Raw genomic sequence first — 26632 nt, 5'->3', positions numbered from 1 at the left:
GCACCGTCACAAACTTCCACCAATCCTTCGCTCCCAAGCGAAGCTGGTTCAGCGCGAACCGGACCCTCAAATACTCAGAAGATGAGCAAGTAAAGAAACATCCCTCTATGTCTGATATCCACCTCATCGCTGCAATCGGGTCCTGGGTCCCATCAAACTCCGATGGTTTTGTGTTGCTGAAATCCCAAAACAGCAACATATCACCACCCTGCAGTCTAGCCGCAGCTACAGCTGCAGTGGCCGCAGCAACAACAGCCTCAGAAAGGGCAGCGTATCTCTCATCGAATGTCTTTATCAGGGTGGTCTTAATAGACCCGAACATCTCTGGAATCTCATCGCGGATGGTAGCAGTCACACCTCATCATGAATCATCTGGCGGAGCTCCTCGTCGCTCACACCCCCTCCACTGGTCCCTGGTCTGTGATGTGTCCCTACCATGATGCCTCTCTGAAATACAACATAAGATATCAGTAATTTGCTCGGATGTACACACACTCGATATCCCAATCCTACTTGATTTCTGGTACCCTAAGGAGTCTTACTTGGGTTGCGCACTGACCCGGTGCCTTCGATAGTACGGGCCCAATACTACCGACCACACCGACTCAACATTCACACCAAGTCCTCCTCCCAGAGCCCCCAAATCCTAAGTACGCTATTCTCTCTAATCATGTGCCACTCACTAGCAAATCTCTCATAAGCTCCTTGCTGCTATCTCAACACTCTCAAGCATTCCTAATAGCAAAATCCCTAGACTAAGGCATCATATATCAGGCCACTCTAGTCCTAATAAGAATACCTAGTCTTACTCTAGCATGCATAATATAATTCATATAGCATAGCATAACATTTCTTTTACAACTTATTGTAAGGGTATTTTGGGAAATCACCGTTCGGGCACTGGCTGATCGTACACACGGCTCTGGTCTGTTTGTTTCAAAACTCTTTTTACTCCTTTTAAAAAATTTACTTTATTATCAAATTTTTCCTCAATTCCTCAGTTTGAGTTCAGATACGCCCGAAGATGCATCTGAATCCCTCAAACCAAGGCTCTGATACCAAATTGTAATACCGTAAAATCTAAAACAAATTTTCACATTTTTAAACACATTTATCAACAAAATCCTATTGTATCATAACTTTGTTTCACGAAATATTTCCCAAGATCAAAATACATAAAAATCCATGCGTGTGTACGAATCATGTCGGCGCCTTCCCGCGATCATCACTGGTACCTGAAACACATAACACATAACACTGTAAGCATAAAGCTTAGTGAGTTCCCCAAAATACCATACATACACATACTAGCCACTCGAGGCCATAACTTTGTGGGCCCGTGGGCCCTAACTCTATGGACCCTCTGGTCCTAATTTGTGAACCTTCCGGTTCTAACTCTGATATACTCTGATATACACATGACATAAACCACATAGAAATAATGCAGTACAACACATCACATAATAGCATACAATAACTCTATCACATAACTCTAATTACCACTCAAGGTAAAGTATAGTGAGAAGACTCACCTCAGATGTCCCGGTAAATCATTGACTCGATAGAAATACGATCTAGCCTCCGCCTAAATACATAAAGTAATAATCTCATAAATATAACTCTCAGAACTAGACTCAACCCTTTCTAGGCACCCTCAGAAGGGTAAAAGACCATTTCACCCCTCCTTTGGCTCAAAGGCCCTCATTGTTGAGCAAACCCTAAAAGTCAACCAAAGTCAATGGTCAAACTTTGACCTGAATCGTCGAGTGCACTTGGGCTACTCGGCGAGTCCACATGTGTCCACTAACTCTTTAGTCCCATTTAACACGTCGAGTCCCTCCCTTTACTCGATGAGTCCCCAGGTAAGAATCGCGGGGCCACCCCGACTCAACTCGCCGAGTCTCAAGAACAACTCGGCGAGTACATGCCATGTACAAACTCCATTGACCTCCTGAGGTCAGATCTGTTCCTCTAATCCATAGATCTGGCCTTCCCAAGCATAATAATCACGTAAAGTCCAGACCTTGACACTGATATATCATCTAGATGGTTTCATTTGGTGATTTAGCCCCAAAAATGACATTCTATGCTCATGACTCCCAAGATAATTCATAAAGCTCCAAGGGTTAAGGTCTCTGGACCTCTTTGAGTCCAGATCCACAGCATAAACTCGAGAAGGGACCAATTACTCCACATAACCATCCTCAAAAGAGGTTAGAAAACCCTAACTCTAAGAATCAATACCAAAACTGAAGAAGGTCCGAATAAACACCTCAAGTTGAAGTCTCTGGACTCTGAAACCACTAGAATCACACCTCCTTCAGTCTCCTCTTGCTCTTGATCACCTTCTTCTTGCTAAACCAAAGATAGAAAGATCAAATATGGCTTCTCCTTCTTCCCAAACGATTTAGCTCACTTAGGGTTCTGTCAAGGGACTGGTAGCCGCAATGGGAGGCTATGAGTGCCCTTAAATAGGCTCCAACCCCCGGGGTTTAGGGTTTCATCAAACAGCGTGGACTTGCCGAGTCCACTAATGGACTCGCTGAGTCCAGACGCGAACCCGGATGATAATCCACGACCCTACTCGGCAAGTCTAAGCATCAACTCGTCGAGTTCCTTCACAAATTCCAAAATAAAATATTAGAATAATATACCTGGGAATCCGGATGTTACAGAAGGTATAAGGCTAATTAGGGGGTTAAATGCTCAATTTGCATAGTTTAAGGGAGTTTACGGCCTAAGGGTATTCTTGGGCCGTAGACCCTCTTTTAAGCCTCTAAACACAAGATTAAATGGCTAAAACACTTCTAGGGTATGTTCTAAGTTAGCCTCTAAGCCTAAGGAAGAGATTTGGGGGCATTTTGGCACACTTTTAGGGGTTTACGGCCCTAGAGTGTTCTTGGGCCGTAAACTCCTTACTCTTGGCCTTATTGGATGATTTTTAAGCTATAATTACATGCAATGGGTTGTAGAACAATCTAGGGTAAGAGTACTTACAGTTTGGAGCGGAAACTAGCGGATTTCGGAAGAACCGGGTCTTGAAGAGAGAGAGTAGAGAGAGAGAGAGGGACTAGAGTGGCAAAAGGTCTAACTTGGTGACCACTCAGCCCTTATATAGGGTTTGTGTTTGTGGCCAGGTGGAATTTTACCCGATACCGACGTTAAACGGGGCTTATGGTCGTACCCGATTAAATTGTCGTATTTTAATTTGTTTGTAACTAAAACTTCTTAAAAGGATATTTAGGGTGTTATCCCGCATTCCTAATTTATTCCGATCCTTATGAAGTCATAGTAAAAGTACAAATTTTTATTTGTTTGATCCCAATGTTAACGGAAAAGTTAAATAAGAACGAGTTCTATTAACGGAAAAACGGGTTACGGTGACGGAATAGTTTCGAGTTGTCACATTATCAGTCACATATCAAGCCCTATAATACACTTAGATAGAAGTACTCACGATTTGGGATGAAAGGCCGAAGATCCGCTAGAGAGAATTTGGCTTTTCTCTAGTTGGAAATGGAACAAATGAATAAATATGGCTAAGGATCATATATATACCCCTAGGGTTTTGGACCGCAAACTCCATGTTCGGGTCGTATAATTCCAATTTCTTAACCCTAAGAGCATCCCCTCTCCTGGCATCCCCTTAAGTGTTAATCATAAAATGTTCCAAACTTATCCCAAATCGTCTGAAAGTTAACAGTAACCGTTCTGACTTCTATTGAATTGATATGTTGTACAAAATGGAAATTTCGGGTTCTCACATATTTTTTAGAAATTTAATTATAAACTAATTTTTTATGTGGCAGATATCCAAATGGGGGATGATAGTTTGAGATCAATTGTACAAGTAGCTATTTATTGTATTCAATAAGGTTGACAAGCTTATACATCTAGACGAGCTGAAAGAGAACGGACCTCAAAAATTGACCTACACCTTACATGGGTTTTTATACGCTTTTAAGTTAAGTATATGATAAAAAACTATTATTTATTTTTACTTGCTAACATTCTAACATTTATTTATTTGTTTGCTAACATTTAGATATGTATTCTTGAGATTTTTCTGGTGGACAGTTTGTTTGGTACCCGACAATAGAATGTGATCCCTCAGGCTGTTGCATGGTCAAAATTTAGGCATTTACAAAAGACTCACTGCAATTAGTTTTTACAAATCGACGACGTATGGTTACTTTATTATTTAAATATTTATTTATTTTATAATTTATGTTTATTTATAATTTTATAATTTATGTTAGCAAGATAATAGAATCGTACAGAAGTTTGAGCCGACAGAAGATGAGATGTGTTCTGAATGTGGATAACTAGCTTGACGTGGATTGATCGTCTTGATTTTCCCGACACGAAAGGGCACCTTCACTAACACCATCACCCAAAAATTCCCCTACCCATTAGCCTCGAGAAAAGAAGGCACGAATAAATGATCCATTTCACCGAACACCACCACCACCGTCGGTCGCTGACCCATCAACTAACATGAACCAAATTATTAGTGATTTGCAAAACGAGGACTCTTTAAAAAAATGGACAATAAGGTCCGTGAATGTTGTAAGAAATTGAGATCTCAAGATGAGCGTTTAGTATAACATGAAGCTACTTTAGCCATGGATCTAAAACTTATCAACAAGACTTCCGGAGACGATGTTGGTACCTCGAAGGGTATGGAGGTACATTTTTAATTATTTCATCGTTTATGATTGTTATGCTTTTGCATCGCTTACAAGTATATATTCTTGAACCGTACAGGAATACTACAATGACAATGACTTATGGGTTGATAATTACAATGTTTATGTATAACTTTACGATCAAAATTGTTAGTTTTTATCAAATATATATGTTAATTCGTACCATTTTATTTTCAGTTTTTATACTATAATATATAAAATTTGATCTAGGTTAGTTTATTATTTATAACAAAATCATAAAAATATTAAAAAATCACTTTGAAGTTTAAAAAACTCAGTTTATTTAGATTTTACTTTATTTTAGTAGCCTGCATATGTTAAAAAACAGTTTTCTTTCTTCAAACTGCAGACGTTTGGTCCGCATCATCTATTGCAGAGATCTATAGATGTGGTCCACAGACTATATATACTTTATCTCAGAAAAAGCAAACGGCACCTTATACATTATAATTTTTTTGTTCTTTTTTTTTTTTTTTAAACCAAAACTAAACGAAAAGCCACGTGTTACACTTTAAAAAAAAAAATGTTTAATGTGTTCTGGAATCATAGTGCAAAATCATACTCCAAAATTCCGGAGACTTTTCTAGAACAATGTGTTCCGAAAGATTTGGTTACTTTACAAACAAAAAATAAAAATAAAAATAAACAAATGGTCATTTTTGTCAAAAATATCAAGGATTAAATTACTCAATTTCCATTTCAATACATCTATACCACTAGCCTACTAGTCCTTTCTAATTAATATATGATGATTTGATGACAATGAAGGTCAAAGATTATTTTTTAAACAATAACTTAATTGTGAAATTTACAATAGTTTTTAAATTAGTTTTTTTTAACAAACAGGAAAATATAGTGATTTTTTGTACTGTCATCTATTATAATGGAGTACGAAAATTGGAACATTTTAATTGTCATGATTATTGTCCGTTTTTTTTAATGTTTTTTAGATTTTAGGAAAAATAAAACACTTGCACCTTTCTACTAAACCGGTATTCATTGTGTTCCAATTTTTTTTTTCACCCCACTTGTTGTGGCTTAGCAGGGGCAGGAATGGTATTGGGATTGGAGGTGGGGTACGGGGATGGAGATTGCAGTCTCCGCTAATATTCACTCCCGTTTGCATCCCTAAATGTATCACTCGACAGCTTCAGCCCTTATAAATTTTCAAATATACCGACTTGGGAACTTATGTTTAACTTTTTGGCACTTCCATGAGGTATTTCATTACACCACAATCACATCATGGGCCTGAATTTACATATTTATAAATGGAACCAATAAAACAAAACAAAATTGCATATAGGCACATATTAAATAATAATAAATATAAAAAAAATAAGACTAATGACAAGCAATAGAAGCAGAGAAGTATATCAAAGTTAAGTTTCAGTGTTTACTTAAGTATGCTGGGGATTTTTAAAAAAGACCCCAAGAGAGTAAGGAGTTTGAGGTCAGATTTGAGGATTAAATCCATCATATGCATATGTACACCAAGTAAAGCAAGCTACAAAGGTCCATTAGTTTGATATTGATATATTTATAACCAACATATATGCAAGAGAAGAGAAGAGAAGCAGGTGGTATCAACTCAGTTACCAAACCCCAGCTCAGCAGCATTACTACATCTAGGCATGTACTCATCCTACAACACCATTACAACACGAAATGGAGAGTCAGTCATGTATGTTATTATGTAACTACTCACCTCGGCTACGAACGATACAACAGCTTGTTCTGTTTTACAAAGTCTGGGCATTTGACTCAGTACAAAATTTGAAACTTTTGTCCCACCAAACCAAAATGATGTAATTAGGCATAATTCTATGATTCTTAAAGGAGATGAAGAAAGTATGTGTTTGTGGGTGGGTGTGAGGGGGAAATGGTCTTCTTTTTATGGATTTAATGAAACGGTCGTTAACTTAAACGAGCCATAGACGAAAAACGTGAAGAAACAGTTAAATAGGGACCAAAATGAAAAAAAAAATTAAATACTCTTTTTTAAAGAAGAATATCCAAAAAACAATGATAACACGGGGATCAACACTGCAGTTTACTTGAATCGAATATTCAAGAACTTGTGGTCCTTTGTCATAGGGCGTGTTTGGTTTGCAAATTCCACCAGATTTGGAATTTGAGATTCCGTTCCATGGTGTGTTTGGTTGTCAAATGGACACAACTCATTTCCATCAAAATCTTTTGAACTCCATATCCAATGGATTTCACCATTCCTAGGTGATGGAATGAACCCAATTTCAGTCTTTATTTTTTTTATTAAAAGACAAAAATTCACTCAGTGTATATTATAATAAATAGAAACAAAAACTCAATTATAGATGAACATATATCTATAAAGATAAAATTTTAATAATTATTTTAAATTTTATTAGTAAATTCCATTCCATTTCCGGCCAACCAAACAGTCACAAATTGTGATTTCTTCAATTTCCAATTTCTTTAACGGATTCCATTTTTTAAAAAGAACATTCTACAAACCAAACGCCCCCTTGGTATTCTTGGAGATAGTTAAGAGGCAAAAAGAGATTTATTGTATGAGCAGCATAATAATGGTGATATGTGTAAATGGCCTAAATTAGTAGTAGCAAGGAAGAATTATAGTACCTTACAATTGTAGACCTGTTGAGCTAGAGAAGAAGAATGATCACTGGATTTCTTTGAAAGGTCCCTCATTGTGCCCTGTCAGGAAGTTTTTTAGGTGAATAATAGTAAAAAAGGAATAAAGCTAGTAGCAAAGAAGAAAACAAAATTATACATCATTATAGTAAGTTTGTACTCAGAGACCAAAATGCAAAATATATTTGTGTTTGGTTGTTAAAATATACATAGTGTGTGTGTGTGTGTGAGACCTCAATCCCCAAACAGGAAACCACATAATGCTACTTTTATGTATTATAATTGGTATAATAATCACTTTAATGAATTATAAATAATGCTATGATAGTTTAAGGTAACTATATATTTGATTTGTATTAACTTGTCGCTAAACATGAAATATTTCATCGTTTTGGCTGCTACATAGTACAAAAATATTTGTATTATAGTAAATTAGTATGATAAATAAATTAATAAGTAAATGTGATGATCAATTAAGAGATAATAATTTATTTTTGTTTTGTTGTAGGATATCAAAATACACATGGTATTGCAATTTGCCAGGCTTGCAAGCCCAAAGCTTGTATTTGCATATTAGCATAGCAAAGGAACTGATAGAACTTTGAAAGCCAAATGTGGTTGGTATAAAGAAAATTGGTACTTTGTTTGCAACCATTAGGAGCATGGGGAAGAAGATGATTTAATTATGGTGGTGTTTGTTTAGGCTCACTCTTAATTTCCCATGTGTGCAAAAGATCTTATCAATTGGCATAGTATAATAATTTATTTAAAAACCAGGAAAAATGAAAGTGAAACTTATAAAGGAAGAAATGAAAGATGCGAACCCTGTTTGCCCAGAAAAGTCCGCAGGCATTGCAAAGAGTCTTAGGACCATCTGGCCCTCGTCGCATCATAGGGGTGTCCTTGGACCAAATACCACAATGACCACATGATCTGAACACCAACACCAATTCAAATTAGTATTAATATTCTGACATTCCATTAACTTATACATGCATGGATAATTATTGAGGGAAAACTTGCAAAACTTATATAACTCACATAGTTGTGACTGCCATCTCATCTTCTGCTCCACCCTCGGCCTCTGCAGCAGTGTTCCAGGGACCAGATTCCTTTTCCTTTTGGGATGTTACAAATTGGCCTTTCTTACGCTTCATCCTGAAGACAACACAGATCAACTTTACATGAATATCTACCAAATGCTCCCTCGTCTATATAAACAATAGAAAATTTGTAACTATTATTAAGGTTAAACATAACATATAGTCATTGATTTCTTTATTACTTTTATTTCTTCCGATTACAGCATTGTGCTTTCACGAATATACCCAATTATAGCAATGTCACTAAAAAACAAAGTATATTTCAGTCCTACAATTGAGTAGATTTTTCCAAGTATAATGTCCTAATAAGCAAAATATCAAGTACAATGCTATAATTGGGTAGATTACAACAAATCAATAAGAAAAATATTTGAAAGTATAATGTTGTAATATCAACCAAACTTCATGTAGAAGATACAACCTTCCGTAAGAGACAAGCAAATCCTACTATAAAAACATCAAACAAATGAAGCATCTATGTTTCTGCTAAGAATCAAATAGGAGCTTGATTGAAACATATGCACAATTAGTAACTAAAGTAAAAGCAACCATAACTTTATATCATTCATTGGGCATTTATTTAAACTCTAAATCAAGTAGTGATATAACTTCAAATAAGCAGATATGGTTTTTGCAATCAGTTGTGTTGTTTTTGTGTCTAGAATATTATAAAGTGCAATCATGTTATGTTGTTACCTAAGAGCAACTTCTTGACGAACATTGTATCTGATCTTCTTCTCAAAGCAACGTTCTTTCCTCTTTTGACGGAACCTGCTCAGAGAAGCAGCTCTGCGAGGGTCGCTACAGCGAGCAAGATAATCAAAATCCTGAACCACAAAACAAATTCAATTTTAATTTTAATTACACACGTGACACATGCCAAATGGTATGCTAATAATAATTATTACTCTCTCATTTTGGTATGCTAATTCTGCACCTTGCTGACCAACTGGGAATTCGCATCCCCCAAGATGTAAAAACACCTTTTGCACCTGTCAGTTGTCATCATCAATCAAACATTTCAAACCCACAGATAGAAATAAATAAACTCATCTTTCAAGATTGATCGCTCATCAGTATAGAGTTTTCTTTGTCAACATACCCTAACAAAACATTAATTACTCTTTCCAACAACCACATCATCAACGTTCATAAATACAAAACCCCCACATTTTACTTGTGTTATACAGACTAACTCAAAAACTCCATCAAGGAACCCAAAGAAAACAAAGCGAATTCAGCTTGTCAAAACCAACATAACCAAGTGAAAAAAAAAAAAAAAAAAAAAAGAAGCTCCAAATTTATATTTTCTTCTCATTCTAGTTTTCAGTCAAAAATACAATTATGATGCCACATACAAATTTTATTGCATAGAAACATTAACTATACACAGTAAACGATGAAAACAAGAGTCAATATTTTGACCTTGTCCGTTGTGACATTGTCGAAGACGTAGACTTGGCCACAATAAGAGAGAGTCAGCTGGTCACCGGCGTCTCCGCTCGGCATTACGGAGAGGTCCGAGTAAACAACCCCATCGATTCCCTCAAAATCACAAATGTCATCACTCCCGCCGTCCGCGTCGTCGAGCCCGTATGAGACATTCCGGTCGTCAATCGAATCAACTCCATTGCTACCGACTCCATCGAGATGGCCCGGAGTTACTTCCGACTCGGTGGTGCTACTAACCACAGGCGGAATCCCACCAAACTCACTCACAGTCGACTTCCCGTACATTATAGGTTTTGAAGAACAGTTAGTACAAGTGACTATCTCTGGATTCTGGAATGTATAGGTTTTGAGAGGGGGGCAAACTAAAAACCAATTACCCTTTAAAAAAATGTATTTAAAAAAAATAATAATAATAAAGTAAAGTAAAAGGGTTCACGCTACAAAAGCTGTTATATATATTTTGATTTAGTTCCTATTTTATTTTTTGTTCCTCGTTTAATATTTTATTTTAGAAAATGTTTTATTTTCGGGCCACCAACAGATCACTATGATATGTTAATTTTGTATTTTTCTCGGTTTGTATTTTACCTCAATATTTGTGCATGGGTTTTCATTTAGCACCAGTATTTACGTATGAGTTTGCAATTAGACTTAACATTTTTTCTCTATTTGCCATTGCTTTTTAGAAAAAAATTCATTTTAGTTTTTGATGTCACGAATAGATATTTTAAATATTTGGTTTCTCAACAAATATCATTAAAAATAACCAATTATTTCTTAGATGAGTTACAAATAAATTAACAATTTTGATTTACTTAAAGATTAAAATATCGTATTAGATGTCACAGACTTACACTAGGTCTTTTTTTCATTCATGTTAAAATATATGTGTACACCAAATACAACTAACATTGATAATACAAAAAGAAAAAAGAGTCATTGACTTACTAGCTAACACATCCCGCCTGTCAAGGAGAAGTCGCAATTTCGACTCTTCAAAAATATTTGGTTTCTCAACAAATATGTCGTTTAAAATAACCAATTGTTTATTAGATGAGTTACAAATGAATTAATAAATATTTCTCCTTAAGTAGCGGGGCATGTCACATAATTTATTAGAAATAACTATTTGATTGACTTAAAAATTAGCATGTCACATCGTTTATTAGATGTTTCGAACTCAAGACTTACACTAAGTTTTCTTTTTCCTTCATTTTAAAATACATGTTTACATTAAATAAAACAAACAATGATAATACAAAAAAAAAGTCACTGACTTACTAGCTAACACGCCCCACCCTCAAGGAGAAGTTACAATTTCGATTATTACATTTGTTTTTTTTTTTGTTTTAAGTTATTACGTTGTAAAATAACTATTCATGACTGATCAAGGACTAAAATGATTTTTTTTTTCCAAAAAGTAATGGAAAATGAGGAAAAAAAATGTTGGGGCTAAATGCAAACTCATACGTAAATGTTGGAGCTAAATGCAAACTCATGCGCAAATGTGGGGACAAAATAAAAACTGAGAAAAATACAAAATTGACACGTCATCATGACACGTTGGTAAACGATCAAAAACCCGAAAATAAAACATTTTATAAAATATAACGGAAAATGAGGAAAAAAAAAATAAAATTGTGAGTAAAACAACACAATATTGTATATATAATTGTTTTTTTGTAGCATAAACACAGTAAAACAAGTGGGTATGTGATTCGTAGGAAATAATAACTTTCCACTGTTTAGTTTAACTCGAATTGGATTTTTAAATTAGAACTTTTCCATAAAATGAATGATAGTGAATTTTTTTCAAAGTTTGAATGAAATTAATTCCAATTTATGAGGAAAATGCAAGAATATCATATTACTCTTTACCACTATCACTACCAATACCCACCACTACCGCCACCACCACCACCGCCATCGTCACCACCACCATCGCCGCCGCCACCACTACCATCGCCACTGATATCACCAAAGTCGTCGTCGCTACCACCATCACCGCTATGACCACCTGCAACAGTCCGAAATCCAGGTACCCTTCTATTTAGCCCTTCATCTTTGATATATTGCCATTTAGGGTTTGCATGTTAGGCGAGTACGCTAGGCGTACAAGGAGTACGATGCGCGTACTCGCGCACTTCCTTTGGACGCGTTCACCCTCGGGTGCGCTGGGCGTACCCAAGGTTACGTTGGGCGTAACCGGTCCAGACCTAAAAACCCTAATTCATTCGGAGGGCTATAAAAGGAATGTGTGGCTCGACTTCTCAGCCACCATCCCTCAGAAAGAAACCCTAAAGAGAGTGTGCATCCGTTCTTAGGCCATTTGTGAGTATTCTAAGCTTGGTGGTGCCATTTCAAGGTAGCAAAGGAGAAGAAGAGCTCATTGGGAAGGCTAGAAGCGGTGTTCAAGTGTGGCTCTGAGCTTTGCAAAGGTTGAAGCTTCATTATAAGGTAAAAAGTTCGGATCTTGACATTTAGTTCATGTAATATGCTTCAAGTACCATTTTCTAGGGTTTTAGTCCCAAAGGTGGAGACTTTTTGAGCAAATGGTCTCCATAAGCTTAGATCCATCATATTTCTGGTCTATTGGAGTTGTAGACTCATAAAAATGATATCTTGGACGTGAATGTTGCACCATGCATGAGATCTAGTGTAACGACCCAATTTTCATGTCTGAAAATTTCATTTTAAAATATTACTTTAGAAAACATTAATAGATAAAAACATTGTTTGATCACACCATAACACATCGCAAACCACGTTTTAAAAAGTCAAACCATACATCCCATCAAAATATCAGAGTATAATCCCAGTGAATCTCGTAAATGCGGAAACCAGAGTGTGTGCATGATGTGCTGCTACCACGCCGGCTCCTTCCCCTTCGGTGAAGAGGTACCTGAAAACAAAACTGTAAACGTAAGCACAAAGCTTAGTGAGTTCCCCCAACGTACCACATACCATACAAACACATAACATACGTACTGCCAGGCTATTCTGGGGTGCCTGACTACCCGGTACGGCCATTCTGGGGTGCCGACCTACCCATACGGCCATTCTGGGGTGCCGTCCTACCCGTGTCAAGCCATTCTGGGGTGCTGACTACCCATGTCAAGCCATTCTGGGGTGCTGACTACCCATCGGTCCTAACAACCGATCCTCGGGGACTGGTCCCCTCCTGCTACCTCTATCGCATAACATAACAGGCCAACATACAAACATATCATCACATACTGTCAGACGTTTCTGGGGTATCTGACTACCCTGCGGTCCTAACAACCGAACTCTACTACTATTGCATATAACGTATCATGATAGCATATAACATATTAGGTAATAGCAAACCTAGATGATATCACAAAGACAATCATCTATCATACGTCTCCTACTGGTGGGCCGGCATTGTGGCCTTAGACCCACCACTACTGGAAGGTAACTCACCTCAAAGTAGCTGCTGAACTGATCGGGAACTAACTGACCGCTGCTGCTCCGGAAATCCTCCGGCTGCAATTCCCACAACATACTCAATCAAACACTGTTAACTGTCCTTTGGGTAAAATGACCATTTTACCCCTGGTCTAGCTCTAAGTCAAGGTCAGAGTCAACTTTCAGTTGACCCAACTCGCCGAGTTGGCTCTCCAACTCGTCGAGTCCCTATCAGACGATTGTCCTGAGTCCCTGTTTCTACTCGTCGAGTTAGGCTATGACTCGACGAGTTCATCTTCTAGACTGACGTTCAACCTCTTCATCCTACTCGTCGAGTTGTGTGAACAACTCGTCGAGTTCATCTTCATCCGAAGAACACTTATGCTAAGACTCGCCGAGTTGTATGAACAACTCGTCGAGTCTGTTCTTGATCTATGAAGATTGCCTTGGACTCGCCGAGTCAGGGCATTGACTCGCCGAGTCCTATCATGAGTGAGTTCAGCTTCCAACTCACCGAGTCACCCCCTGTGACTCACGGCTCAACTCGATACATCATAAAGGGACCAATTCAGTGACTCGCGACCAGACTCGTCGAGTCACATATACGACTCACCGAGTCGCAACCATGCATCCATCAAATACACCGATTTGCTCGATTCCAGTCCATGCCATTCACAGATCTGGGCTTCTAGGACACAAATCACACGTAAAGTTTCCAACTTTACGTGTAGATATTCACTAATATGGATTTTAAGGCTCAAAGTGCACCAAAAGAGGTAGATCTAGGGCTTTCATGCAATATGACCCCATAAAGGCATTAGATCCAAGCTCCAGGGACTAAATCATGCCTAGATCTAAAGGCTAACAACTTATTACAACCCACAAAGCACAAACAAGTTTGGGGAAGAGCCCAAGAAGGACTCCCATGAAGCTAAAAGAGATTACAAGCTTGAAAACAGAGGGGAAACGAGCTATACCTCAAGGAAAACGTTGAGATGACACAAAGATGCCTGGTCTCCTTCTCCTCTTCTTATTCTACTCTTCTTTCTCCTCAAAATCTTCAAGAACACTCCAAAACACTTCAATCTCTCAAGGAAATAAGGGTATAAACGAGGTTGGGAGTTCTGGGGGTGAATGGGGACGAGTTTGGGGCGGAATGAGGGTTTAAATAGGGTGCAAACCCTTGAAATTTAGGGTTTCATCCAGCAGCGGTGACTTGCCGAGTTGCCAACTTAAACGTGTCCTGAGTCTCGTCCCTACTCGGCGAGTCGGACCTATGACTCGCCGAGTCCAAGGCTAAAATAGGGAAATACTCAAATAAAATTCACATACCGGAAACCAGGTGCTACAAATCTCCCCCACTTATTTTAGACTTCGTCCTCAAAGTCTGCTGCTCGATCCTGAAACAGCTCGGGGTAATGCTCCATCATCTCGTCCATCGGCTCCCAAGTCCATTCCGAACCCTTACGGTGCTGCCATTGCACCTTCACTAGTTCTACCCTTTTGTTCCTCGAAGCCTTTGACTTCCTGTCGAGTATTGCGACTGGGCGCTCAATGTAATTCAAGCTGTCATCAACCTGAATATCCTCCAATGGTACTACCGCTGAATCGTCCACCAGGCACTTCCGCAGCTGCGAAACATGGAAAGTGTTGTGGATCTGACTGAGCTCGGCTGGCAGATCCAACCTATACGCCACCTTGCCCACCCGGGCTACAACCTTGAACGGCCCGATGAATCTTGGGCCCAACTTGCCCCGCTTCCTGAATCGAATGACGCCTTTCCAGGGCGACACTTTCAGGAGAACCATATCCCCGACTTGGAACTCCAAGTCGGATCGACGCTTATCGGCGTAACTTTTCTGTCGACTCTGAGCAGTCTGAAGTCTGCTCCGAACCTGCTGGATCCTGTCGGTCGTCTCTAGCACCACCTCGGTGCTTCCCATGACTCTCTGGCCAACTTCACCCCAACATATCGGGGTTCTGCACCTCCGCCCGTACAACATCTCGAACGGTGGTCGGTCAATACTTGCGTGATAGCTGTTGTTGTAGGAGAACTCAGCCAAGGGAAGATAGGTATCCCAGCTACCACCGAAATCCAACACACACGCCCGCAACATGTCCTCCAAAGTCTGGATGGTCCGCTCACTCTGACCATCTGTCTGCGGGTGAAAGGCGGTGCTAAAATGCAATCGAGTGCCCAACTCGTCCTGAAACTTCTTCCAAAATCTGGAAGTGAAACGTACATCCCTATCCGAGATCACCGATACCGGCACCCCGTGCCGCGCCACGATTTCCCTGATATAGATATCGGCCAACTTCTCGACCGATATGCTCTCCTGAATCGGAATAAAGTGAGCACTCTTGGTCAGTCGGTCCACGATGACCCAAATCGAATCCACTCCACGCGCGGTTCTGGGAAGCTTTGTAATAAAGTCCATGGTGATATCTTCCCATTTCCACAGTGGAATGTCCAACGGCTGCATCTTACCATGCGGTCTCTGATGTTCGGCCTTAACCTTCCTGCAGGTCAAGCACCGCTCTACGTACCATGCCACATCCCGCTTCATGCAGGGCCACCAATAGTTCAGACGAAGATCCCTATACATCTTCGTCGCCCCATGATGGATAGAGAATCGGTACTTGTGCGCCTCATCCATCAAAATCTGGTGGACGCCCCCGTGATACAGCACCCACACCCTATGGTGTAGTGTCAATAGACCCCGACTATCATAATCAAAAGAGGATACCTGACCCACCACGCGCTCGCTCTTCCGATGCTCCTCCTTGATAGCCTCCTGTTGAGCCTCCCGAATTTGCTCCAATAGGGGAGTCACTACGGTCATCCTCAGGCATACGTCCCTGATCGGTGCCGCCTTGCGGCTAAGCGCATCGGCCACCACGTTGGCCTTCCCCGGGTGGTAAAGGATCTCGCAATCATAATCCTTCACCACATCCAACCACCGATGCTGCCTCATGTTCAGATTCGACTGGTCCATGAGATACCTCAGACTCTTGTGGTCCGTGTAGATGGTACAACGAACTCCGTAGAGGTAATGTTGCCAAATCTTGAGGGCGAAGACCACGACTCCTAACTCCAAATCGTGTGTCGGGTAGTTCGCCTCGTGGGGCTTGAGTTGCCTCGAAGCGTAGGCAATGACATGCCCCCTCCGCATCAGAACTGCGCCCAACCTCGAAATGGATGCATCACAATAAACCACAAAATCCTTTACGCCCTCAGGCAGGGCTAAGATCGGCGCCTCACACAATTTCTGTCTCAGCATCTCAAACGCAGCCTGCTGCTCGGGTCCCCACCGAAAGACCACGGCTTTCTTCGTCAGTCGTGTTAGGGGTACGGCTATCTTGGAGAAATCTTGGATAAATCTCTGATAGTAGCCTGATAATCCTAGGAAACTCCGAATCTCAGATGGAGACTTCGGAACCTCCCATCTCATCACGACCTCAACCTTGGCTGGATCGACCAGAATCCCGTTCTGGTTGACGAGGTGACTGCACCTCGCGCAGCCAGAACTCGCACTTGGAGAACTTGGCATACAAGCTCTCCCTCCTCAGGGTCTCCAACACCTCCCTTAGATGCTCCTCTTGGGTCTTGGAATAAACCAGGATGTCATCGATAAAGACTATCACAGACCGATCCAGCATCGGTCTACAAACGCGGTTCATGAGATCCATGAACGCGGCAGGAGCATTGGTGAGCCCAAACGGCATCACCACAAACTCATAGTGGCCATAACGTGTCCGAAACGCGGTCTTCTGCGTATCCTCCTCCCTGACCCTTATCTGATGATAACCCGAACGCAAGTCAATCTTGGAGAACCAAGATGCTCCTTGAAGCTGGTCAAAGAGGTCATCAATCCTCGAGAGTGGGTAACGGTTCTTCACCTTCACCTTATTCAACTCCCGGTAATCTATACACATCCGATGCGACCCATCCTTCTTCTTCACAAATAGAATCGGGGCTCCCCAAGGCGAACTGCTCGGACGAATAAATCCCTTGTCCAGCAGCTCCTGCAGCTGCGTAGACAACTCCTGCATCTCGGGAGGGGCCAACGGATACGGTGCTTTGGCTATCGGAGCCGCACCGGGAATAAGATCAATCCTGAACTCTACCTGTCGCTCCGGAGGTATCCCAGGTAGTTCCTCCGGGAAAACATCTGCAAAATCTCGAACCACCGGGACCTCGCTCACGGTCGCCTTACCCGCCTCCCGGGTATCCATCACATACGTGACATATCCCGCGCATCCCTGCTGGAGATAACGCCTAGCCCTCGTTGCTGAACATACAGTGGGTCCACACTGTGGCCGTTCGCCATGAATCACTAACTCTCCCCCGCTTGGGGTCCTGACTCGCACTAGCTGCTGCGCGCAATCTATCACGGCCCCATTAGGGTTCAACCAATCCATGCCAATAATCACCTTGTTCCCACGCAATGGAATGGGAACCAAGTCTACCAGGTAACGCTCCTCAAACAGTCGCAGAACGCAATCTCGAAACACCATCGATGCTTGCACCGATCGATCGTCAGCAATCTCTACCTCTAACGGGCAATCTAACTCGCCTGAAGTCTCATGAAACCTCTTGCTAAGCGCAAGAGAAACGAATGATCGGGATGCACCCGAGTCGAACAATACCTGAACTGGGATGCCGTTCATATGGAACGATCCTAATACATATATATATATATATATATATATATATATATATATATATATATATATATATATATAAACACGGAGCACATATCAATATCATAACAACATAAAACATAAGATAGAAGGAAAGAATCATACCCGTCACCACATCGGGCGCGGCGCGTGCCTCCTCTGTAGTCAGCTGGAATGCTCGGCTCCTCACCACCGGAGCCTCTGCCTTGCCCTGACGGCCATCCGTGATCCGTAGGGTCGCTGGAGCTGGCGCCTTTAATGGCGCTGAAACTGTCAACATGGGTCAATTGGCCTTCTTATGGCCCCTCTGGTTGCAGTGGAAACACAGCAACTCCGATGTCTGAACAACTGTCGCAGGAGCAGTGCAATCCCTGCTGATGTGCCCAAACTTGCCGCACTTGTAGCAGCCTGACGATCCCATCCTGCATGCCCCCTCGTGCGGCCTTCCGCACTTCCTGCAGCGGCTCGGTCCTGACTGGCCTTTCGGCCTCCCATCTGATCCCTTGGGCTTCTTCCCCGAAGCCCCTCCTGCCTGTCCCTCCTCAGATTTCCGTTTCCGGATGTGCTCCAAATCTATCTCCCTCTCCCTTGCCCTGGCGATCATAGAGTCCAAGGTAGGGCAAGCCGAAAAGCTAACATGCTCCCAGATGTCAGCTCGAAGCATATCGTGATAACGAGTCCTCCTCATATCCTCGTCACCAGCATACTGGGGCACCAACAAAGCCCTCTCCCGGAACTTGGCGGTGATCTCCGCCACAGTCTCCGTCGTCTGTCTCATATCCAGAAATTCCCTGGCCAGCTGCTGAAGCTCGACAGCTGGCGCAAACTCTGCCCTGAACCTGGTCACAAAGTCCGACTAGGTCATAGCCTCGATAGCTGAGGCTCCCAACGAGTCACCCACTGACTCCCACCAATCCCGGGCTCGGTCCCATAAACACCCCGTTGCATATCTCACCTTCGACCCCTCGGGGCAGAAGCTAGTTAGCTGTGTAGACTCGATGTCTGCAATCCATCGCCTGGCAGCAATGGGGTCCTTTACCCCATGGAAATCCGGCGCACCACTGCCCCTGAAGTCCTTGAAGGACAGTGTGCGTGACCCTGACTGGCCAGATGCCAAATCGCTCCTGAATGCCCGCAGGAGATCCTCCATCAACTCCATGATCCCTTCCTTGATCGACCCGAAGATAATGGGAGTCGACTCAAGGATGCCCCTGGTGATCTCTGACGCGATGAACTCGCGTAGTCCCTCATCTATCGGTTCGGACCCTGATCCCGAACCTGACCCCTCTCCAGAACCGCCGTCCACCGGCCTCGATCGAAGTACCACCATTCTGCAATACATCACAACAATCATTAGATATACTGGTGCTCCCTGAGGAATCATAGCTACTTACAAGTTCCCTGGTCTTGTCTTGGCCTTCCTTGGTTCGGGTACGGATCCTCTGCTTTCAGTAGTACGGGCCCATACTACCTTCCACATCTATCTGTACCTTCTTCAAGGACTGCCTCGACTCCACCAGATCCCTTACACTAAGGCCAGTTACTACTATACTCATTCCCGGCTCGCCCTAGGGAAACCTCCGGCTCTAGTCGATTCAATCCTCAGCTGCTGCAGGCCTCCTTGTAATGCCAATTAGCCATCACCCGAACACCATCACATGCGTCGAGACTCAGATAATCCTTCGAGTACCCGACTCGTTCCTACAACGGTTGGACTCAAACAAGAGCTGCGCAGTAGGATTAAATCCGGTACTCTAAGATTATTCAACTCTGATCGCATGTGGTGTGACGTATTCGCCTAATGGCTAATTCCCATTATTCGGAGTCCCACGTAGCACGAAGCAAGCAGCATTCGGACAAGGGAAAACGACTTCAAACAATTCCGCTCTCATAGAGAGGAACTGAACTAGCACACCGTGTTAGCTTATACTACCAGGCAAACCCTAACAGGCTACCGTACCGCTGTCCACACTATACAAGCATGCAATTCACATATAGGTGGAACACATAAGGCAGGAACATAAGGCATCATTCCTAGATCCTTAGCCCTATTTTACCATGCTGTTCTACAAAAGCTGATAAACATAACATAAACTGGTATGGGTACTTTGGGGAGTACTTACTTGAGCTCGGCCGGTCGCGCACATCACACACTTTTGTTCTTTCTTAAACTCTTTTCACGTTGTTCGAAATCATTTTCTAAAAAAAAATTCTTTAAATCCCTAGATTTGAGTTCAGACACCCCCGAAGGTGAGTCCGAATCCCTCAAACCAGGGCTCTGATACCAACTTGTAACGACCCAATTTTCATGTCCGAAAATTTCATTTTAAAATATTACTTTAGAAAACATTAATAGATAAAAACATTGTTTGATCACACCATAACACATCGCAAACCACGTTTTAAAAAGTCAATCCATACATCCCATCAAAATATCAGAGTACAATCCCAGTGAATCTCGTAAATGTGGAAACCAGAATGTGTGCATGATGTGCTGCTACCGCGCCGGCTCCTTCCCCTTCGGTGAAGAGGTACCTGAAAAAAAAACTGTAAACGTAAGCACAAAGCTTAGTGAGTTCCCCCAACGTACCACATACTATACAAACATATAACATACGTACTGCCAGGCTATTCTGGGGTGCCTGACTACCCGGTACAGCCATTCTGAGGTGCCGACCTACCCATACGGCCATTCTGGGGTGCCGTCCTACCCGTGTCAAGGCATTCTGGGGTGCTGACTACCCATGTCAAGCCATTCTGGGGTGCTGACTACCCATCGGTCCTAACAACCGATCCTAGGGGACTGGTCCCCTCCTGCTACCTCTATCGCATAACATAACAGGCCAATATACAAACATATCATCACATACTGTCAGACGTTTCTAGGGTATCTGACTACCCTGCGGTCCTAACAACCGAACTCTACTACTATCGCATATAACGTATCATGATAACATATAACATATTAGGTAATAGCAAACCTAGATGATATCACAAAGACAATCATCTATCATACGTCTCCTACTGGTGGGCCGGCATTGTGGCCTTAGACCCACCACTCCTGGAAGGTAACTCACCTCAAAGTAGCTGCTGAACTGATCGGGAACTAACTGACCGCTGCTGCTCCGGAAATCCTCCGGCTGCAATTCCCACAACATACTCAATCAAACACTGTTAACTGTCCTTTGGGTAAAATGACCATTTTACCCCTGGTCTAGCTCTAAGTCAAGGTCAGAGTCAACTTTCAGTTGACCCAACTCGCCGAGTTGGCTCTCCAACTCGTCGAGTCCCTATCAGACGATTGTCCTGAGTCCCTGTTTCTACTCGTCGAGTTAGGCTATGACTCGACGAGTTCATCTTCTAGACTGACGTTCAACCTCTTCATCCTACTCGTCGAGTTGTGTGAACAACTCGTCGAGTTCATCTTCATCCGAAGAACACTTATGCTAAGACTCGCCGAGTTGTATGAACAACTCGTCGAGTCTGTTCTTGATCTATGAAGATTGCCTTGGACTCGCCGAGTCAGGGCATTGACTCGCCGAGTCCTATCATGAGTGAGTTCAGCTTCCAACTCACCGAGTCACCCCCTATGAGTCACGGCTCAACTCGATACATCATAAAGGGACCAATTCAGTGACTCGCGACCAGACTCGTCGAGTCACATATACGACTCGCCGAGTCGCAGCCATGCATCCATCAAATACACCGATTTGCTCGATTCCAGTCCATGCCATTCACAGATCTGGGCTTCTAGGACACAAATCACACGTAAAGTTTCCAACTTTACGTGTAGATATTCACTAATATGGATTTTAAGGCTCAAAGTGCACCAAAAGAGGTAGATCTAGGGCTTTCATGCAATATGACCCCATAAAGGCATTAGATCCAAGCTCCAGGGACTAAATCATGCCTAGATCTAAAGGCTAACAACTTATTACAACCCACAAAGCACAAACAAGTTTGGGGAAGAGCCCAAGAAGGACTCCCATGAAGCTAAAAGAGATTACAAGCTTGAAAACAGAGGGGAAACGAGCTATACCTCAAGGAAAACGTTGAGATGACACAAAGATGCCTGGTCTCCTTCTCCTCTTCTTGTTCTACTCTTCTTTCTCCTCAAAATCTTCAAGAACACTCCAAAACACTTCAATCTCTCAAGGAAATAAGGGTATAAACGAGGTTGGGAGTTCTGGGGGTGAATGGGGACGAGTTTGGGGCGGAATGAGGGTTTAAATAGGGTGCAAACCCTTGACATTTAGGGTTTCATCCAGCAGCGGTGACTCGCCGAGTTCGGGATATGGACTCGCCGAGTCGCCAACTTAAACGTGTCCTGAGTCTCGTCCCTACTCGGCGAGTCGGACCTATGACTCGCTGAGTCCAAGGCTAAAATTGGGAAATACTCAAATAAAATTCACATACCGGAAACCAGTTGCTACATCTAGGTCCTTGAGTTGGAATAGAATGATGTTAAGAAGTGTTGGAGCCTTTACAGCCATGCCAAGGCTTAAAGGTCTCGACTTTATGGGTATAAATGCATAAATAAAGCCGGATATAGAAGTTGGAGTAATGGCTTAACCGGTTAAGACCAGAAATGATGTTTGCTAAAGTCTGATGGTTACGCTGGACGTAACTCCCAGTACGCACGGCGTACTGGGTGGAAACCCCGATCCATGGGTTGACGATGTACGCCCCGCATACTCAAAGGTTGACTTTTGTTGACTTTTAGGGTTTTGGTCAACATGAAGACTTTGAGTCAAGGAAGGGTAAAATGGTCTTTTACCCTCGGAGGAATGATGATAAGGGGTAAAGTCTAGTTGTGGAAGTCTTTATTAATGAAAATGATATTTATTATGTTTAGGCGAGGTAGAGTCGTCGTTGGGATTTGGAGTTAGCAAGTATACGAGATTCTAGACTTTCCACGAGGTGAGTTTTCTCACTATCATGTACCCGGAAGGGTTTTTATTGTGTGACCGGAAGGTCGGATATGTTATGAGTTATATGCATTGTATATGATAAGTTAATCGTTATATGTGTTATGTATGATATGTTTGATATGGGCCGGAAGGCATTATGTTATGGGCCAGAAGGCGTATATGTTATGGGCCAGAAGGCGTATATGTTATGGGCCAGAAGGCGTTGTGATGTGGACCGTAAGGTTGATGCAGGTAGGACCGGAAGGTTTACAGAGTCGGGATGGAAGTCCCCTGAGACACATGGACCGGAAGGTCAGGGCCTGGAAAGGCGTATGTGCGTAAGTAGTATTTTGGGGAACTCACTAAGCATTTATGCGTACAGTTGTCGTGTTATGTGTTTCAGGTACTAGCGAGGACCGTGGGAAGGCGCCGACGTGATTGTACACACTAACGGAGGAATTATTTTTATGATCATGGGATGTATTTTGTTATGATAACATTGTTCACGTATGAATTTGGAATATTAAACGATGTTTTTGAAGTTTGCAAAAATGAAAATTTTGTTTTAAAATTTACGTTGTTACAAGTTGGTATCAGAGCCTTGGTTTGAGGGATTCGGATACACCTTCGGGCGTAACTGAACTCAAACCGGGGATTTGAGGATAAATTTTTAATTAATAAAAGCAATAATTTTTTTTTAGAGATTTCGTAACAACCAAAGGAGAAGCAGTGTGTACCGTCAGCCAACGCCCGAATGGTAAAATCCCTAGAATACCCTTACAATCTGTGTTATGAGATATGTTATGATATGATATGCATGCTAGTAGACTAGGTATTCATATTAGGACTAGAGTGGCCTGATTGGTGATGCCTTAGTCTAGGGGAACCTGCTGCTATGAGATGCGTTGAGAGCGAGTGGGCAACCAGTGCATAGCAAGAATAGAGTACTCATGATCCGGGGAGGAGGACTTGGGGTGAATGCTGATGCGGTGTAGTCGGTAGTATTAGGCCCGTACTACTGAAGACACTGGGTCAGTGGGCAACCCAAGTAAGAATCCTTGGGTATCGGAGACTGAGTAAGGTTGCGTTATTGAGTGCGATTATGCTCGATGGAGTCTCAGATATTTTTATGTTGTATCTCAGAGGCATTATGGTTGGACCACGCCACAGACCTGGTATGAGCGGTGTGAGTGACGAGGAGCTTCGTCATATGATTCAAGACCACACTGATGGAGACTTTTGATGAGCGATACGCCGCGGTGACTAAGGCCGCAGCCGCTGCAGCTACCGTAGTTGTGGCCGCTGCCAGACCACAGGGAGGTGACTCGTTGCTATTCTGGGAGTTCAGCAACACGAAGCCACCTGAGTTTGACGGGACGCAGGATCCGATCGCTGCGATGAGATGGATTGCTGATATTAAGGGATGCTTCTACACTTGTTCATGTCGGGAGCATCTGAGGGTACGGTTCGCTTTGAACCAGCTCCGCTTGGGAGCAAAGGATTGGTGGAAGTTCGTGACGGCGAACTTCACTCTTGCGGAGATTTTAGCCGTGACTCGGGAGAAGGAACGGTTGGTTCAGAGATGAGTATGTTCCCCCGGTGGAGAAGGAACAGTTGGTTCAGGAGTTCTTGACCGTCAAGCAAGGTAATGATTCGGTTACTGTGATCACTCGGAAGTTTCATGAGAGGGCGATGTTTTGCCCTGAGCAGGTGTCCACTGAGCAGGCTCGGATGAGCCGATATTTGGGTGCACTGAGGAGGGATATTCGGGAGTTTGTATCGAACTCGTCATACCAGACCTTTGCTGAGCTCCAGGCAAATGCCAGGAAGAGAGAGATCGAGTTGGAGACTCAGGCCAGGGAGGAGGCCGAGTCTCAGCGGGTGGATCGGCAGCCGGCTCAGTCCCAGCCGGTAGCCAAGCGAACCAAGTCCGCCGATTCGAGGACGGGAGGTCAGAAGGGCCACACTTGCGGAAAGTGCGGTAAGGGTCATGAGGGGGCATGTCGATCAGGTGCTTGCTACAAGTGTGGCAAGGAGGGGTATATTGCTAGGGATTGCCCCAAGGGATTTATGGTTTGCTTTCATTGCAACCAGACCAGCCATCGGAAGGCCGAGTGCCCTCAGCTTCACCAGGGATCTACGCCTGCTGCTAGGGTTACCGAGACTCGGCCAGTGAAAGCCGAGGCTCCGAAGGCTCATGGGAGAGCTTTTCAGTTGACTGCGGAGGAGGTCCGTGCGGCGCCCGATGTCGTAGCTGGTATGTATTCTTTCGTATATTTACTTTTATGCTGAGATATTGTGCTTATATTATGATATGCGTAGGTACTTTTCTTGTGAATTTTATACCTACCTTGGTATTATTTGACTCGGGTGTGAGTCGGTCTTTTGTATCTTTGGCTTTTAGCTAGCATATTGGTATTGATCGGGAGGTGATGAGTCGACCCTTGCGGGTTTCTATAGCGGATGAGAAAGCGATATACGCCACTGACGTGATTCGAGGATGTGTGCTTGAGATTTTTGGTGTCAAGTTCCCTATAGACTTGATTCCTATAACGATGGGGGATGTCTGCATCATCGTGGGCATGGACTGGTTGAGTAAGTTTGGGGCAGTCATTGACTGCGAGAGACCGCTGGTGACTATAAGAGACCCTAGTTGAGGAGTGCTTACTGTGTATAGCGAGGGGACGCGGTGTGGGTCAGCGTTTTGTTCGGCTGCCAGGGCAAGACAGAGTTTGCAGCAGGGCTGCAGTGGATTCATAGCCTATGTGATGGACACTCGAGAGGCCGCGGGGAGGCCAAATTCGGTTGATGAGGTTCCAGCAGTATGCGAGTTTTCGGATGTGTTCCCCAAAGAATTACCAGGTGTGCCTCCGGAAAGGCAAGTGGAGTTCCATATCGATCTGGTTCCGGGAGCGGCGCCCATCGCCAAGGCGCCTTATCGCCTCCTCGTAGCTTCAGGAGCTGTTTGGAAAGGGGTTTATTCGAACAGTAGCTCACCTTGGGGAGCGCCGATTCTATTTGTCAAGAAAAAAGATGGTTCACACTGGATGTGTATCGATTACCGGGAGTTGAACAAGTTGACGGTTAAGAACCGGTATCCGTTACCTAGGATCGATGATCTGTTCGATCAGTTGCAGGGGGCATCTTGGTTCTCTAAGATAGACTTGAGGTTGAGTTATCATCAGATGAGGGTTCGGGATGAAGATATTCAGAAGACTGCATTCAGAACTCGTTATGGACATTACGAGTTTGTGGTGATGCCTTTTGGGCTCACCAATGCCCTGAATGCATTCATGGATCTTATGAACAGGGTGTGCAGGCAGATGCTGGATCGGTCGGTGATCGTATTCATTGATGATATTTTGGTATATTCGATGTCTAGGGAGCAGCATGAGGAGCATTTGAGGGAAATTCTTAGAGTATTGAGATCGGAGAAGCTGTATGCCAAATTCTCCAAGTGTGATTTCTGGTTACGAGAGGTCCAGTTCCTAGGGCACCTTGTTAACCAGAAAGAGATATTGGTCGATCCGACCAAGATCGAGGCGGTGATGAGATGGGAAGTGCCGAGATCGCCCACTGAGATCAAGAGCTTTCTAGGATTGGCCGGCTATTATCAAAGGTTTATCAAGGATTTTTCCAAGATCGCCATGCCACTTACTAAGATGACCCAGAAGGGTGTTGCATTTTCATGGGGACCGGAGCAGCAGTCCTC

The 26632-nt window shown here is 42.9% G+C and overlaps 1 protein-coding gene across 1 annotated transcript; it reads right to left on the bottom strand.

The window, feature by feature from the left end:
* Positions 1–6085: 6085 nt before the first annotated feature.
* On the bottom strand, positions 6086–10258 carry LOC145013937 (GATA transcription factor 25-like). The gene is made up of 7 exons (XM_078972295.1): positions 9872–10258; positions 9355–9438; positions 9143–9273; positions 8385–8501; positions 8168–8276; positions 7332–7406; positions 6086–6354 (listed from the first exon to the last, which is right to left on the bottom strand). The coding sequence occupies exons 1-7, from the start codon at positions 10181–10183 to the stop codon at positions 6301–6303; spliced, it is 882 nt and encodes a 293-aa protein (XP_078828421.1). The 5' UTR covers positions 10184–10258; the 3' UTR covers positions 6086–6300.
* Between the last annotated feature and the right edge of the window lie 16374 nt (positions 10259–26632).

The sequence above is a fragment of the Lactuca saligna genome, chromosome 9 (assembly GCF_052625555.1).
Source record: "Lactuca saligna cultivar CGN05327 chromosome 9, ASM5262555v1, whole genome shotgun sequence".
Taxonomy (NCBI): Eukaryota; Viridiplantae; Streptophyta; class Magnoliopsida; order Asterales; family Asteraceae; genus Lactuca; species Lactuca saligna.
This window is presented reverse-complemented; position numbering and strand designations above follow the sequence as displayed.